Source organism: Chiloscyllium punctatum, chromosome 42 (genome assembly GCF_047496795.1).
Source record: "Chiloscyllium punctatum isolate Juve2018m chromosome 42, sChiPun1.3, whole genome shotgun sequence".
In the NCBI taxonomy this organism is placed as follows: domain Eukaryota; kingdom Metazoa; phylum Chordata; class Chondrichthyes; order Orectolobiformes; family Hemiscylliidae; genus Chiloscyllium; species Chiloscyllium punctatum.
In genome coordinates this window covers 6,732,315-6,747,174 of record NC_092780.1, presented here as the reverse complement: position 1 = coordinate 6,747,174, position 14,860 = coordinate 6,732,315, and the positions used below count along the sequence as shown (strand labels likewise).

Here is a 14,860-nt window from a genome sequence, read left to right as displayed (position 1 = left end):
CCTCATTCACGTGTGGATGCTGCTGTTGTAGTGTACTGGGCTAGGGGTGCAGTTGGTTCTGGAAAACTAGTCTTCAGTACCATAGTCAGGATCAGGTCAGGGCTCATTTTTCAGTTTTTTGTTTTAACATCGAGTGAATTGAATTAACTGAAGACTGGCATCTATGGTGCTGAGGACCTCAAGAGCAGACCAAGATGGATTGTTCATTTAAGACTGTTGGCTGAAGATAACGACCATCTTTTCAGCCTTGCCTTCTGCATTCAAGTGCTAGCTCTGCATCAGTGAGGACAGCAATGCTTGTGCAGCTTCCTCCTTCAGTTTGTTTAATTACCCATTACAATGCATTACTGTATATGGCGGGACAGCATAGCTTTTGGTTATGGATTGCCTTTACTATTTTGCCTGCATGCAAGCTCTGTGCTGTAGCTTCACTAGATTGACATGAAATTTTTCGGTCTGCCTGGCCAGGCACTTCTACACTCTCCATTGTACAAAGGTTAGCTCCTGACTTGATGTTAACTCCAGACTGTAGTCAAATACAATGTTTCTACTGCTAATAGCCCACAGACATCTTATGGATATGAATTTTGAACTGCTAGATCTGTTCTGAATCAATCCCATTCAGACAGGGCAACATTGTGGTCATTTCTATCTTGAATAAATGCATTTTTGACAGGTAGATTGTGAGGTCAAGATTAAGTAAATAGAACCAACAAGAGGGAACAATCACTAGAATCACAAGTTCAGTCTGGAAAGTATGTCTTTCCCTGCTCAGTTAATTTAATCAATGGTGATCCCACTGAGTCACTCTAGGTGATGGTGATTATGGACTATTGTAACTTGCGGTGTTTCTTCCAAATGGTATTCAACATGAAAGAGCATTGATTCATCCGCTGAGGGAAAACAATGGACAATAAACAGCAGGAGGTTTCCTTGTCAGTAAGTGAACCAGTATTGAGGCCTCATGCCATCCAGAGTCTATGTTTGGGAATTCCAAACCTATGCTGCCTCTCGTGAGTCAGTCCGCTGGTGGAGCAAGACATATGTCCAAGGATGGCAAAGCAGAAGTATAAATAATAATTCAAGAGTAAGATTATGCCAGATTGCTGTTTGATTAGTCAGTGGAGCAGCTCTCCCAAAAGCGTGGGAACTAACTGTAGATATCAGGCATATATTGCTAAGTCACCTTAAATATTGATTACATAATTCATTCTCAAGATTTCAGGAAATAATTTAAGATGGCATGTGATCATTTTAATAGCATGCAGTGTATTAAAGTCTTACTTCATTGAAACAGTTTGTTAGAAACACTAAAATAACAAAGGACTTCAGATGCTGAAGATCTGAAACAAAAACAGAAATTGCTGGAGAAACTCAGCAGTTCTGGTAGCATCTGTAGAGAGAAAGCAGAGTTAACTTTTCAAATCCAGTGACTCTTCTTCAGAACAACTGTTCACTTAATGAATAGTGTAACTGATGTGAGATTTGCTTGGGAACTGGCATTTTCACTTTCAGAGATTGTTTTATACAAAACCTGTATGGGGACAGCAAGTCACTTGAGACAGATTGTGTAGAATTTTGCAAGATGCGTTACAAGGTGCTACGACACATCACATGAAAAACATAGTTAAGCAAAAATGTGTGCTCCTGTCTTATTTGATTCACTTTAAATATCTTGTTAGCCTAACTGGATAATTTGAATACATAAACAAAATCAGATCAGTCGTGAATGGAAACAGATTCTGACATTGGATTTTAAGAGCACAGCTCAAACACAATGAAATTTAATTCCTACACTTCAGCTCAAACAATGAGGTGCCATTCCAAAATGCACAGATATCTAACTCAAGCAATTTTTCATTATGTTAAGCAATTCATTTCAAATCTTCTTAATGAGCTAATGTTTACACAATCAAAAAAATAAAAGTTCAAAAAGAAATACCTTGAAACTATTGTGAAATATTTCCAGGATACACACAAATCTAATATCTGATCCCTTCCATGTTACAGTTTGACATATCAGTTTAAAACAATCAGGATTAGACAGTAGTGAAAATTTTCTGCTACCTGAGATATCCCCTGGTGCTCCTCCAGTTCTCCCAATGTTTGATAGCAGGTGGTCTATGTTTGGTACTGGCTGTAATTCTGTATTACCTACATAGTCAACTGGAGCCTAGAACAGCAAAATAAATTTTAAAACTAATTTTGTCTCAGTAATGCATTTCCTACACTGCAATATTGGCTACACAGTAGTTCACAAATCATGGATGATCCTCAGGAGAGAATACTACTCTGATTTAACTTGAAGTGAAACTTATCAGCCTCTAAAATATACCTGCTATTAAACTGTTGATGAAACTACCTACACAAATAATACAGGTTGGCAACTCTCCATTGCTGCCAGTAATGCTTCAATGATTTCACCAGGGATGGTCATTGGGTCCTGGACACAAGTGAATCAGGATGGGATTGAAGTTGTGGGGAGGGGATAGGGAGAAAGGTCTGGGATGTGGTGCATGAAGTCAATGGCAAGGGCAGGGGATGGCTTTCAGCAGACTCCTTACTGATGCTGGGTTGCATGATCAGAACTCCTGCCAATAACAGATCCAGAAATCCCCACTTCTCAGGAAGACTGCTGGAAAACCCAACTGAGTTAGAGGCAAAAAAATTGCAGATGCTGGGATCCAAAGTAGACAGGCAGGCATCTGGAAGAACACAGCAAGCCAGGCAACCTCAGGAGGTGCAGAAGTCGACGTTTTAGATGTAACCCTTCTTCAGGACTGGGGGTGGGTGTAGGGGGAGCTGCAGATAAATGGGGTGGCAGGGGCAGTGTGGTGACGTGGGGATAGATGAAGACAGATAGAGGGTACGACCTGGTTAGTCGATGGAAGGAATGAATCCAGTTGGTGGCAGGGAGGAGTGGAAGGGAGGGGAAGGGGCTGGAAAGGGAATTGGGGAATGGGAAGGGAGGTTATTTGAAATTGGAAGACTCAAATGTCCAGGCTGTAGGCTGCCCAGGTGGAAGATGAAATGTTGTTCCTCCAATTTGTAGCTTGGTTCGTTGTGGCAATGAAGGAGGCCAAGGATGGTCATATTGGAAAGAGAGTGGGAAGAGGAATTACCCTTACACCTTCCCCTCCATCAGCCACTATGAGACTCCCCCAAAACCCCACCCCCGAGCCTTGCCACACATTCACTATTCTCCCCCGATCTTGAACTCTGAAACCAAACTGTCTGCACTCAGGAAAGGGCTCACGTTCGTACTCCTCCGTCCCCACCTCAATGAATTCCAGACTCACCAGGATCTGGTGCTCTTCTTCTGCTACCTCCACCTCTGTGTTGCCACCTTTGACAAAAACTCCCAACCTCCCTCTGAGGACACCTCCCACCTCCAACTTTCCTCCTCCACTTGGTCACACCCTGCCAGCCTTTTACCTGCCTTCAACCTCTTTATTGCAGACTGCCGACGTGAAAGCGGCCGCCTCAATTTCTCCACACCCCTCACCCCCTCCAAATGTGCAATGCTCCACTCTCTCCGCAACAAGCCCTGGTTCACCATCAAACCCGCTGATAATGGTGGGGCAGTGGTAGGTTGGAGAATGGATCTCTACGTCGCAGAGGCTGAATGCTAATTCGCCAACATCCTGTCATACCACCCCCTTGGCCACGACCCTGCTGCGAACCATTAAGCCAAAATCACCCGCACTCTCTGTGCCTTCATTGCCTCCAGATATCTCCCCCTCCACCTCCAACTGCCTCCAAACTCCGTTCCCCAGCCCTGCACTGCCCGGTTCTACCTGCTCCCCAATATCCACAAACCCACCTTGTCCAAACACCACCCCTTGGTTCAGGCACTTCCCACCTACACCAACAACACCCTCCAACACTTCAGTAACTTCCAGTTCTCTGGCCCCCAGCACTTTATCTTACTATGGACATGAAGTCCTTAAACAGGTCCATTGTTGGCTATGTTGAACAGACCCTCTTCAGCATTTAGACATGGAACTGTGCCCCAACTCTTCTGCCATTACATCGATGACTGCATTCATGCAGTGTCCTGCACCCGTGCTGAACTGGAGTAGTTCATCGACTTTGCCCATAACTTCCACCCCACGCTTAAATTCACTTGGTCTATCTCTGACACCTACTTCACCTGTCTTGACTTATCCATTTCCATTTCTGGCGACAGTCTCCAGACATGTTTACTACAAACCCACAGATTCCCATAACTACCAGGACTACACCTCCTCCCAGCCAGTATCCTGCAAGAACTCCATCCCATTCTCCCAATTCCTTTGCCTCATCTGCTTGGATGAGGAGGCATTCCACTTCCCAGCATCCCAGATGTCCACCTATTTTGAACAACATGCTTTTTGCACCACCACCGTTTCCCATTCCACTGCCCTAAACCCCTCTCCCCATGCAATAAAGACAGCTTTCCCCTTGTTCTCACCTAACAGCCCACCGGTCTCAGCATCCAACACAGCATCCTTAAACACTTCCACCAACTCCAACTAAACTCCACCACAAGGAATATCTTCCCCTCTCCACCCTCTCTGCCTTCCACAAAGACTGTTCCCTTTGACAGTCCTTGGTTTGCTCCATTGCACCCCCCCACCCCACGAAATCCCAGATACCTTCCCCCAGAAAAGATGCAAACCTGCCAGTACACCAACCCTCCTCACCTCCATCCAGGGCCCCAAACAGTCCTTCCTAGTGAGAAAGAGGTTCACCTGCCTCTACAGTTTACTGCATCAGATGCTCCAGATGTGGTCTTCTCGACATCTGAGATACCAAACGCAATCTTAGGGAATAGTTCAGAGCATCAGAGTCAGGCCCACAGGGGCTGACTGGACCTCCCAGTCACCGCCCATTTTTATTTCCCTTCCCACTCCCTTTCTGACATGACCATCTTTGGCCTCCTCCATTGCTACAAACCACAAATTGAAGAAACAATACTTCATCTTCTGCCTGGGCAGCCTACAGCCTGGCAGGTTCAACATGGAGTTCTCCAATTTCAAATAACCTCCCTTCCCATTCCTGGATTCCCTTCCCAGCTTCCCCCTCCCACCGCTCCCAACCACCAACCGGATTCATTCCTCCCATTGACCAACCATGTTGTAACCCTCTACTTGTCTTCAAATATCCCCACTTCTCCACCCTGCCCCTGCCACCCCCTTTATCTTCAGCATCCCCTACGCTCACCTCCAGTCCTGAAGAAGGGTTACACCCGAAACGTCGACTTCTCCACTCCTGATGCTGCCTAGCTTGCTGTGCTCTTCCAGCCTCCTGCCTGTCTACTTTGGAAAACCCAACTGGGCTTGCTAGGTTGATGTACTTTAGTGGTTGGAACCAGGTGGACCTCATCGACTAGGAGGTCCTTGATTGGGGTTGTTAACCTAGGCCAAAGATGAAAGGCTAGGCTGACCAATATAACCAGGTGATACACTGTGCTGTTATAGATTTTGAAATTTATTCATCTGAGGGTTGGCACTGTTTGGGGCAAAATGTGAGGGATGGTTGAAAAGAGTTAGAAAGTTTTAGTAATCAGATTTAGTTATGCTAATTTACTTAAGTTGTCATTTATAGTTTTAAATGCCATACATTTGAAGAAATCTTTAATAAGCTTGGTTCTTAAAAATGTGGAAAAAAAATAACCAGATTTGGAATCTCCTCAGTCCAGGTGATTGACTCTGAGCTGGCTGGTCACAGCCACCGTATTGTGCACAAGTTAGTAAAGGATGACTCCATGGCGGGATACTGGCCTCTGTGCAGTTATTTCAGTAGCAATGGGAGAGAACAGTACATGCCTGAAGAACATTTGCTTGCAACAGTCATTTTGGAGTTGGGTAAGCATTTCTGGCATCATGCCTCTATTCGGGAAGCTTGACCCATTTGATCCTGTTGTCAAAGATTGGGCCCGGTATATGGAAAGAATGCAATACTTTTTCTGGCAAATGACATTGGGGCAGATGTAGAAAAAAAAGAACAATCCTTCTGACCACTTGCGGACTCGCTGCATTTTCGGTTATAAAGGGCTTCGCTTTCCCAGAGACACCAGACACTAAAACCTTCCAAGAATTGATGGAGTCGGGAAAGGAATATTATGACCCAAAATCTCCTCAGATGCTATGGGTTTTATTCGGTTGTTCGAGAACCAGGGGAATCCATACCAGGAGTTTTGTCGAGGTTGAGACAACTGGCAGAGGCGCGTTATTTTGGGTTAATCCTGAACGAGAAGCCGAGAGACTAGTTTGGTATGAGGGATTAATGATGTAACAATGCAGAAGTGCCTACTGCCTGAAGCCTGACTGGACATTACAACTAGCTTTGTCATTAGAAAATGCAACAAGTGGAGCATGGGAGCTACAGGACATTCCAATGGAAGTGGACATCCTGACCAGTCTGAGTGAGCTTGGGGAACACCACCTGTGTGTTGGCAACTGCAGGGCATATTTTCAGCAGAGGGACCCTAAGCCAGCCCATCGCAGAATGCCACAAGGCGAACTGTGACCAAGTGGCTCACAAATTCTTCAGTATCTGGGCCAGTAAGCCATTGTAATTGCTGCTGGTATGCGGACTCAAGACAGCAAAGTAGTCCTAAAATGCTCAATTTGCGTAAGAAAACTCCTGGGCTGGTTCCCAGAAGAATGCAGACCTTGGAAAGTCCCCCTAAACATGGGTTGGAACAATTAAATTGCTGAGTGACATCCAAATTGAAACCGATTAAAATGAATGTTTGATTAAATGGGCACCCAGTTTCTATGGAGATTGATATCGGAGCAGCTGTATCTGTGGATGCAGAATCTGTCTTTAACAAGATTTGTTCAGGACTCCAACTCTTAAGTTTGCACAAGATCTCAGCCAGACTGAGTACATTCACTGGGGAACATGTTGTGGTTCTGTTCGCCGAGCTGGGAATTGGTGTTGCAGACGTTTCGTCCCCTGTCTAGGTGACATCCTCAGTGCCTGGGAGCCTCCTGTGAAGCGCTTCTGTGATGTTTCCTCCGGCATTTATAGTGATTTGTATCTGTTGCTTCCGGTTGTCAGTTCTAGCTGTCCGCTGCAGTGGCCGGTATATTGGGTCCAGGTCAATGTGCTTATTGATTGAATCTGTGATGAGTGCCATGCCTCGAGGAATTCCCTGGCTGTTCTGTTTGGCTTGTCCTCTAATAGTAGTGTTGTCCCAGTCGAACTTATGTTGCTTGTCATCTGCGTGTGTGGCTACTAAGGATAGCTGGTCATGTCGTTTCGTGGCTAGTTGGTATTCATGGATGTGGAACGTTAGCTGTCTTCCTGTTTGTCCTATGTAGTGTTTTATGCAGTCCTTGCATGGGATTTTGTACACTACATTGGTTTTGCTCAAGCTGGGTACCGGGTCCTTCGTCCTGGTGAGTTGTTGTCTGAGAGTGGCTGTTGGTTTGTGTGCTGTTATGAGTCCTAGTGGTCGCAGTAGTCTGGCTGTCAGTTCAGAAATGTTTTTGATGTATGGTAGTGTGGCTAGTCCTTTGGGTTGTGGCATGTCCTCATTTCCCTTAGGCATCTGTTAATGAAATTGCGTGGGTATCCATTTGTGGCGAATACATTGCATAGGTGTTCTTCTTCCTCTTTTTGTAGTTCTGGTGTACTGCAGTGTGTTGTGGCCCTTTTGAACAGTGTCTTGATTCAACTTCTTTTGTGTGTGTTGGGGTGGTTGCTTTCGTAGTTTAGGACTTGGTCTGTGTAGAACATAGAACATAGAACATAGAAGAATACAGCGCAGTACAGGCCCTTCAGCCCTCAATGTTGCGCCGATCAAAGCCCACCTAACCTACACTAACCCACTATCCTCCATATACCTATCCAATGCCCGCTTAAATACCCATAAAGAGGGAGAGTCCACTACTGCTACTGGCAGGGCATTCCATGAACTTACGACTCGCTGAGTGAAGAACCTACCCCTAACATCAGTCCTATATCTACCCCCCCTTAATTTAAAGCTATGCCCCCTTGTAATAGCTGACTCCATACGTGGAAAAAGGTTCTCACTGTCAACCCTATCTAACCCCCAATCATCTTGTACACCTTTATCAAATCACCCCTAAACCTTCTTTTCTCCAGTGAAAACAACCCCAAGTGCCTCAGCCTTTCCTCATAGGATTTTCCTACCATACCAGGCAACATCCTGGTAAACTTCCTCTGCACCCGTTCCAGTGCCTCCACATCCTTCCTATAGTATGGCGACCAAAACTGCACACAATATTCCAGATGCGGCCGCACCAGAGTCTTATACAACTGCAGCATGACCTCAGGACTCCGGAACTCAATTCCTCTACCAATAAAAGCCAGTACGCCATATGCCTTCTTCACTGCACTATTTACCTGGGTGGCAACTTTCAGAGATCTGTGTACATGGACACCAAGATCCCTCTGCTCTTCCACACTACCAAGTAGTCTACCATTAGCCCAGTAATCCATCTTTTTATTACTCTTACCAAAGTGAATCACTTCACACTTAGCTACATTGAACTCCATTTGCCACCTTTCTGCCCAGCTCTGCAGCTTCTCTATATCCCGCTGTAACATGACACATCCTTCCTCACTGTCAACAACTCCACCGACTTTTGTATCATCCGCAAACTTGCTCACCCAACCTTCTAACCCTTCCTCCAGGTCATTTATAAAAATGACAAACAGCAATGGTCCCAAAACAGATCCTTGCGGAACACCGCTAGTGACGGCACTCCAAGATGAACCTTTGCCATCAACTACTACCCTCTGTCTTCTTCCAGAGAGCCAATTCCTAATCCAAACCTCCAACTCACCCTCAATGCCATATCTCTGTATTTTCTGCAGTAGCCTACCATGGGGGACCTTATCAAACGCCTTACTAAAATCCATATATACCACATCTACCGCTTTTCCCTCATCTACCTCCTTAGTCACCTTCTCAAAGAATTCAATAAGGTTTGTGAGGCACGACCTGCCCTTCACAAAACCATGCTGACTATCCTTGATCACATCATTCTTATCCAGATGTGCATAAATCCTATCCCTTACAATTCTCTCTAAGACTTTGCCCACAACAGAAGTGAGACTCACTGGCCTATAGTTACTAGGATTATCCCTACTCCCCTTCTTGAACAAGGGAACCACGTTTGCTAGCCTCCAGTCCTCTGGCACTACTCCTGTCGACAAAGAGGACACAAAAATCAAGGCCAATGGCTCTGCAATCTCCTCCCTTGCTTCCCAGAGAATCCTAGGATAAATGCCATCAGGCCCAGGGGACTTATCTATTTTCACCCTTGCCAGAATTTCCAACACCTCTTCTCTACATATCTCAAAGCCATCCATTCTACTTATTCGTGCCTCAGTATTCATATCGACAACAATGTCCTGTTCCTGAGTGAATACTGACGAAAAGTATTCATTCAGCGCCTCCCCAATCTCTTCAGCCTCCACACGCAACCTCCCATTACTATCCCTGATTGGACCCATTCCTTCCCTAGTCATTCTTTTATTCCTAACATACCTATAGAAAGCCTTAGGGTTTTCCCTAATCCTACCAACTAAGGACCTTTCATGTCCCCTCCTTGCTGCTCTTAGCTCTCTCTTCAGGTCCTTCCGGGCTACCTTATAACTCTCAATTGCCCCTATTGAACCTTCACGCCTCATCTTTACAAAGGCCACCCTCTTCCATTTAACAAGGGATTCCAACTCCTTATTAAACCACGGCTCCCTCACACGAGCCTTTCCTCCCTGCCTGATAGGTACGTACTTATCAAGGACACTCAATAGTTGCTCCTTGAACAAGTTCCACATATCAATTACGCTCTTGCCTTGGAATCTACTTTTCCAATCCACACATCCTAAGTCATGCCTCAACGCATCATAATTTCCCTGCCCCCAGCTATAACTCTTGCCCTGTAGTACACACTTATCCCTCTCCATCACTAGAGTAAAAATCACTGAATTGTGGTCACTGTCCCCAAAGTGCTCACCTACCTCTAGTTCTAATACCTGGCCTGGTTCGTTACCCAGAACCAAATCCAGTATGGCCTCACCTCTTGTTGGCTTATCTACATATTGTGTCAGGAAACTCTCCTGTAGTGTGTGTGGCTTTCCTGTAAACCTTTGTGGTGAATGCTTCGTTTGGTGTTCTCTGTACCATCATGTCTAGGAATGGGAGTTGGTTGTCCCTTTCTTCCTCTCTAATCGGATTCCTGTGAGTGTGGTGTGTGTTCTCTATTTCTGTGTTTTTAATGATTACAAAGGTGTCCTCCAGATATCTGACCCGGAGTTAGGGCTGAATTTGCGGTAAGACTGTTTGTTCTAACCTTTGCATTACCGCTTCTGCTATGAGTCCAGAGATGGGTGAGCCTATGGGTGTGCCGTTGATTTGTTCATATATTTGGTTGTTGAATGTGAAGTGTGTTGTGAGGCACAGGTCCAGTAGTTTGAGTATGCCGTCTTTGTTGATAGGTTCCCAGTCTTGTTGTCTGTTCTGTTTGTCCAGCGGGTTGGCTATTGTTTCTCTGGCTAGGGTTTTGTCGATAGAGGTGAACAGTGCCGTTATATCGAATGAGACCACAGTTTCTTCCTTGTCTATGTGTATATTTCTGATGATGTCCAAGAATTCCTGTGTTGACTGTATAGTGTGTCTGGATCCGCTGATCAGGTGTTTCAGTTTCTGCTGTAGTTCTTTAGCTAGTTTGCGTGATGGTGTCCCTGGGAGTGATACTATGGGTCTGAGTGGGATGTCTGGTTTGTGCACTTTAGGTAGTCCATAGAATCTGGGTGTTGTTGCTTTCAGGTTTCATTCTCTGTAGGTCAAACCTGGTTATCTGTCCGTTTTTTTGTAGGCTCCTCAGTGTGTTGTTTATCCTATTGGTGAGATGTGGGGTAGGGTCAAACTCCCTCTTTTGGTAGCTGTTGGTATCTGCAAGTAGTTGTTGCGCTTTTTGAATGTACTCTGCTTTGTCCAGGATGACCATCATTCTGCCTTTGTCTGCTGGTAGAATGATTATGTTCTTATCGTTTCTTAGTGAGTTTAGTGCTTCCCTCTCCTTGGTGTTGAAGTTAAGTGTTTGTCTTTTCCTTGTTATCAGGGGTACGATACTTTGTCTTACTGTTTGTTGTGATAACAAGGAAAAGACAAACACGTAACCTCAACACCAAGGAGAGGGAGTTTGACCCCACCCCACAGCTCAGGAGTTTTTCAGGAAGAGGCCAAAGCCACTTTACATATTGACCAGGAAGCAATTCAGAGATGTTGCAAGACCTGCCCAGTGCCATTTGCCTTGTAGGCAAAAGTAAAGGTGAAAATCAGGAGGCTGGAGAGTGAAGGAATCAAACCAGTACAGTTTGCAGTATGTGCAGCACCAGTTTTATCGACTGTGAAGCCTGATGGTTCAGTTGGCCTTTGTGGGGATTTTAAGCGAATGGTACACTGATTTTCACAGATCGAAAAATACCCAATTCCTCACATAGAGGACTGTATGCAAAGTTGGCAGGTGGCTATACTTTACAAAGCTGAACATGAGCCATGCATACCTGCAATTGCGACTAGATGATGATTCACAGAGATATGCTACAATTAATACCCATCAGGGTTTGTGCCAATATACGAGACTGCCTTTTGGAGTATCATCAACCTGTGTCCTTTACCAATGGATCATGGAGAACATTTTATAAGCTTACGCCAGTTTGCCACTTATCTGGATGACGTACTAATAACAACGAAGACCAATAAAGAGCACATGGAGAATTTGGACAGAATGCTTAAATGTTTCTTCTGGGCAGGCGTACGCCTTAGAAGGGGAAAAATGTGTGTTTCAGGCGCTCCAAGTGACGTACTTGGCTTATAGAGTCGACAAACTGGGCTACACCCTTTGGAAGATAAAGTGAGGGCAATCAAAGGAGTCCCGACACCCATGTCGACACAGGAATGTGTGCCTTTCCTTGGGTGAATTATTGTAGAAAATTCATACTCACACCTGCTATTCAAAAAGAGTCAGCCTTGGAAATGATTGCATACCCAAGTAGCCGCCTTTAGGGGAAAAATAGCAGCTATTGCCGTTCTAAGGTGTCAGCCCACTACAATCTGAAGTGAAAGGTAGAGCTGACATGCAGTGTCTCCCCATGTGTTATTGGGGTAGTGTTGGTTCACCGATGGTCCAGAGAGGAATGTTCGATAGCGTATGTTTCCCCAGATTGAGAAGGAAGGCTTGGCAGTCACCTTTGGTGTGAGGAAGTTCCACCAGTACCTTTATGGATGGGAATTTGTCATAGTAGCAGATCACAAACCTCTACAGCGGCTACTGAAGGAAGACAAGGTAATGCCGCGCATAGCTTCCACTAGAGTTGAACGTTGGGCCCTTATTCTCAGTGCATACAAGTTAGAACACCTTCCAGGAAGCCAAGTTGCTAATTCGGATGCTTGAGCTGCCTCCCATTGGCAGATATTTCATTGGTGGTGCCTCCCCTGGAAGAGTCCATTTTGGTTTTGACCCTGCTGACAATATCCGACTGTGGACACGAATGATCCTGTCCTAGCAAAGCTAAAACAGTTTGTGGCAATGGGCGGAACAGAAGGACCATTGCAACCAGGATTGAAAAGACAAGATCACCACAGAGGATGGCATATTACCATGAGGAGCAAGGGTGATTGTTCCAAGTAAAGGTCACCGCCAGATACTGGCTGAACACCACCAGGGTCATTTAGGGGTTTCCAAGATGAATATGCTGGCAAAAAGATATATCTGGTGGTCAGAGTAGGATGCCAACAAAGCTGTGTTGGTGCGGCAGTGCCAACAAGGACAAAAATTGCCACCAGTAGTGCCCCCACATTCATGAAACAGCCAGGTAAACCTTGGACTTGGTTGCATGTTGACTATGCTGGTCCTTTCATGGGCTCAGTGTTCCTGGTTATCGTGGATACCCACCTAAAGTGGTTGGATGTGTATAAAGTTCATTCGGCAAACTCAAGAGATGACGATTGAGAAGCTGCAAGCATCATTAGCAATGCACCGACCCCAAAGTATTGGTCACAGACAATGGGACGTCATTTACCAGCAGGGAATTCAAATATTTCTCAAGTCAAATGGCTTTTGGCACATAAAGACATCTCCACAGAATCCATCCATGTCTAATAATCTAGCGGAAAGAGCAGTCCAAATGTTGAAGGCAGGTTTAAAGCAGCAGCCTTCAGCATCACTTGGTACCAAACTGTCCCGTTTCCTGTTCAATTATAGATCCATCCTACATGTAACAACAGGGATAGCTCCAGCAGAGTTGCTGATAGGGAGATGACTCTGCACCAGGTTAAATCTGATCCTCCTGGACTGGGGAGGGGAGGTGGATGTGGGAGTGAAACAGCGGCAGGAATGCCAATGCCAACCAATGCCTCCTGCAAGCAAGAGAGTCTATTTAATTCAGGGGATGAAGTTTGGTGCTGGAACCACAGGAAAGGTCCTATATGGGTACAGGGTGAAGTTGGCGCAAGGTCAAGTCCAGTGACTTACATAGTTCAGGTAGGTGATACAGTCCTGAACAAACGCATGGATCATCTGAAAACTGTCACCTTGCAAACGGAGTGGGAGCAAAGCATACCTGGCCCCTCAGAATAGCCAGAAGGCCTGTCAGAAACCATAGGTTCTATCATAAAATAGCAGACGGTGTGCTCATTTGAGAGCTGGCCAGGGGAGAGCCAGCCATTATGCGGGCCGGGAGGGGGCTGGAGGGTCGATGACTGGCCTGGAGGAAAGGGGGCTAGGAGGGGCCATTTAGTACATGGGCTAGGGGCGCCAGGCAACCGATAGCATGCAGGTATAGGGGAGGCCAGTCAGTATGCAGGAAGGCTGAGCCAAGTGGCAGATGTCAGCCTGTAGGAAGGCCGACCAGGAGAGGAACAGTCAGTACACAGGGAGGCTGGGAGCCAGGAGGTTGACGACTAGCCTGGAAGAAAGTTGGGGACTGGGAAGGGTCCGTCAATAAGCAGCGTGGCTGGAGACCAGAAGGCTGACAACTGGTTTGTAGGAAAGCTGCCCAGGGGTGGTTCAGTCAGTACGCAGGGCGACTGACAGCTGGTGGCTGACAACCAGTCCGGAGGAAAGCAGGCCTGGGGAGAGTCAGTGAGTACGCAGGTTGGCTGGAGACTGGAAGGCCGATAACCGTCCTGCAGAAAAGCTAGCCAAGGACGGCCTGATGTGGACTGGTGTCAGGAGGCGTGTAGTGTACCCAGGGACCACAGGGTATTGGGGACAGTTGAGTTATGTAATCAGTGTTTTCATTGTTGAATGCCGTTTTTGGCTATGTTGTGTTTTGTAGACTGTTTTCTTTCGTGCCTGGGTGCAGGCAATGTGTAAAGTGTTTGTAATTGCATACTGCAGGCTTTTGTCTGCTGTAAACTTGCCCTTACAGGCTGAAATAGACTTATTTTTTGGATTGCTGTCATTATGGTACCTTTTAAAAGGACAGTGACTTGCGTGAAAATTCTATATATTTTATGTAGTGTTTGTTTTATGGGATTTCAGGTGCTTTATGGTTGTGTCCCTATTTCTCTTGTCTATTATTACTGTTGTATTATATTTTGTATAGCTATGAATAAAAGAAAACCAGGAGATTAAGAATCTCCTCAGTTCAGGGGACTGACTCCAAGCTGGCTGGCCACAGCTAGTGTGTTGCTGTTAGTTTTGTTTTGGTAACTGATTCCTGGACTGGCTGATTGCAACAGCCAGTTTGTTCCTGGTATTCCTTTTGAAGACTGATTTCTGAGCTGATTGATCTACACAGTCTGTGTTACTGCTGTATTTCAGTTCTCACTGGGGAACTGTTATTTCACTGGTTGATTGCAACCTGTGTGTTACTTTTTAAAATTTTC

The 14,860-nt window shown here is 45.7% G+C and overlaps 1 protein-coding gene across 1 annotated transcript in view; it reads right to left on the bottom strand.

Annotated features, from left to right (window-relative positions):
- Positions 1–14,860, bottom strand: part of LOC140465691 (rho GTPase-activating protein 23-like) — a 265,792-nt gene that overhangs the window by 45,433 nt on the left and 205,499 nt on the right. Inside the window, exon 23 of the mRNA XM_072561302.1 lies at positions 2,068–2,173. Coding sequence (XP_072417403.1) covers positions 2,068–2,173 — 106 coding nt within the window. The remainder of the gene's footprint in view (positions 1–2,067; positions 2,174–14,860) is intronic.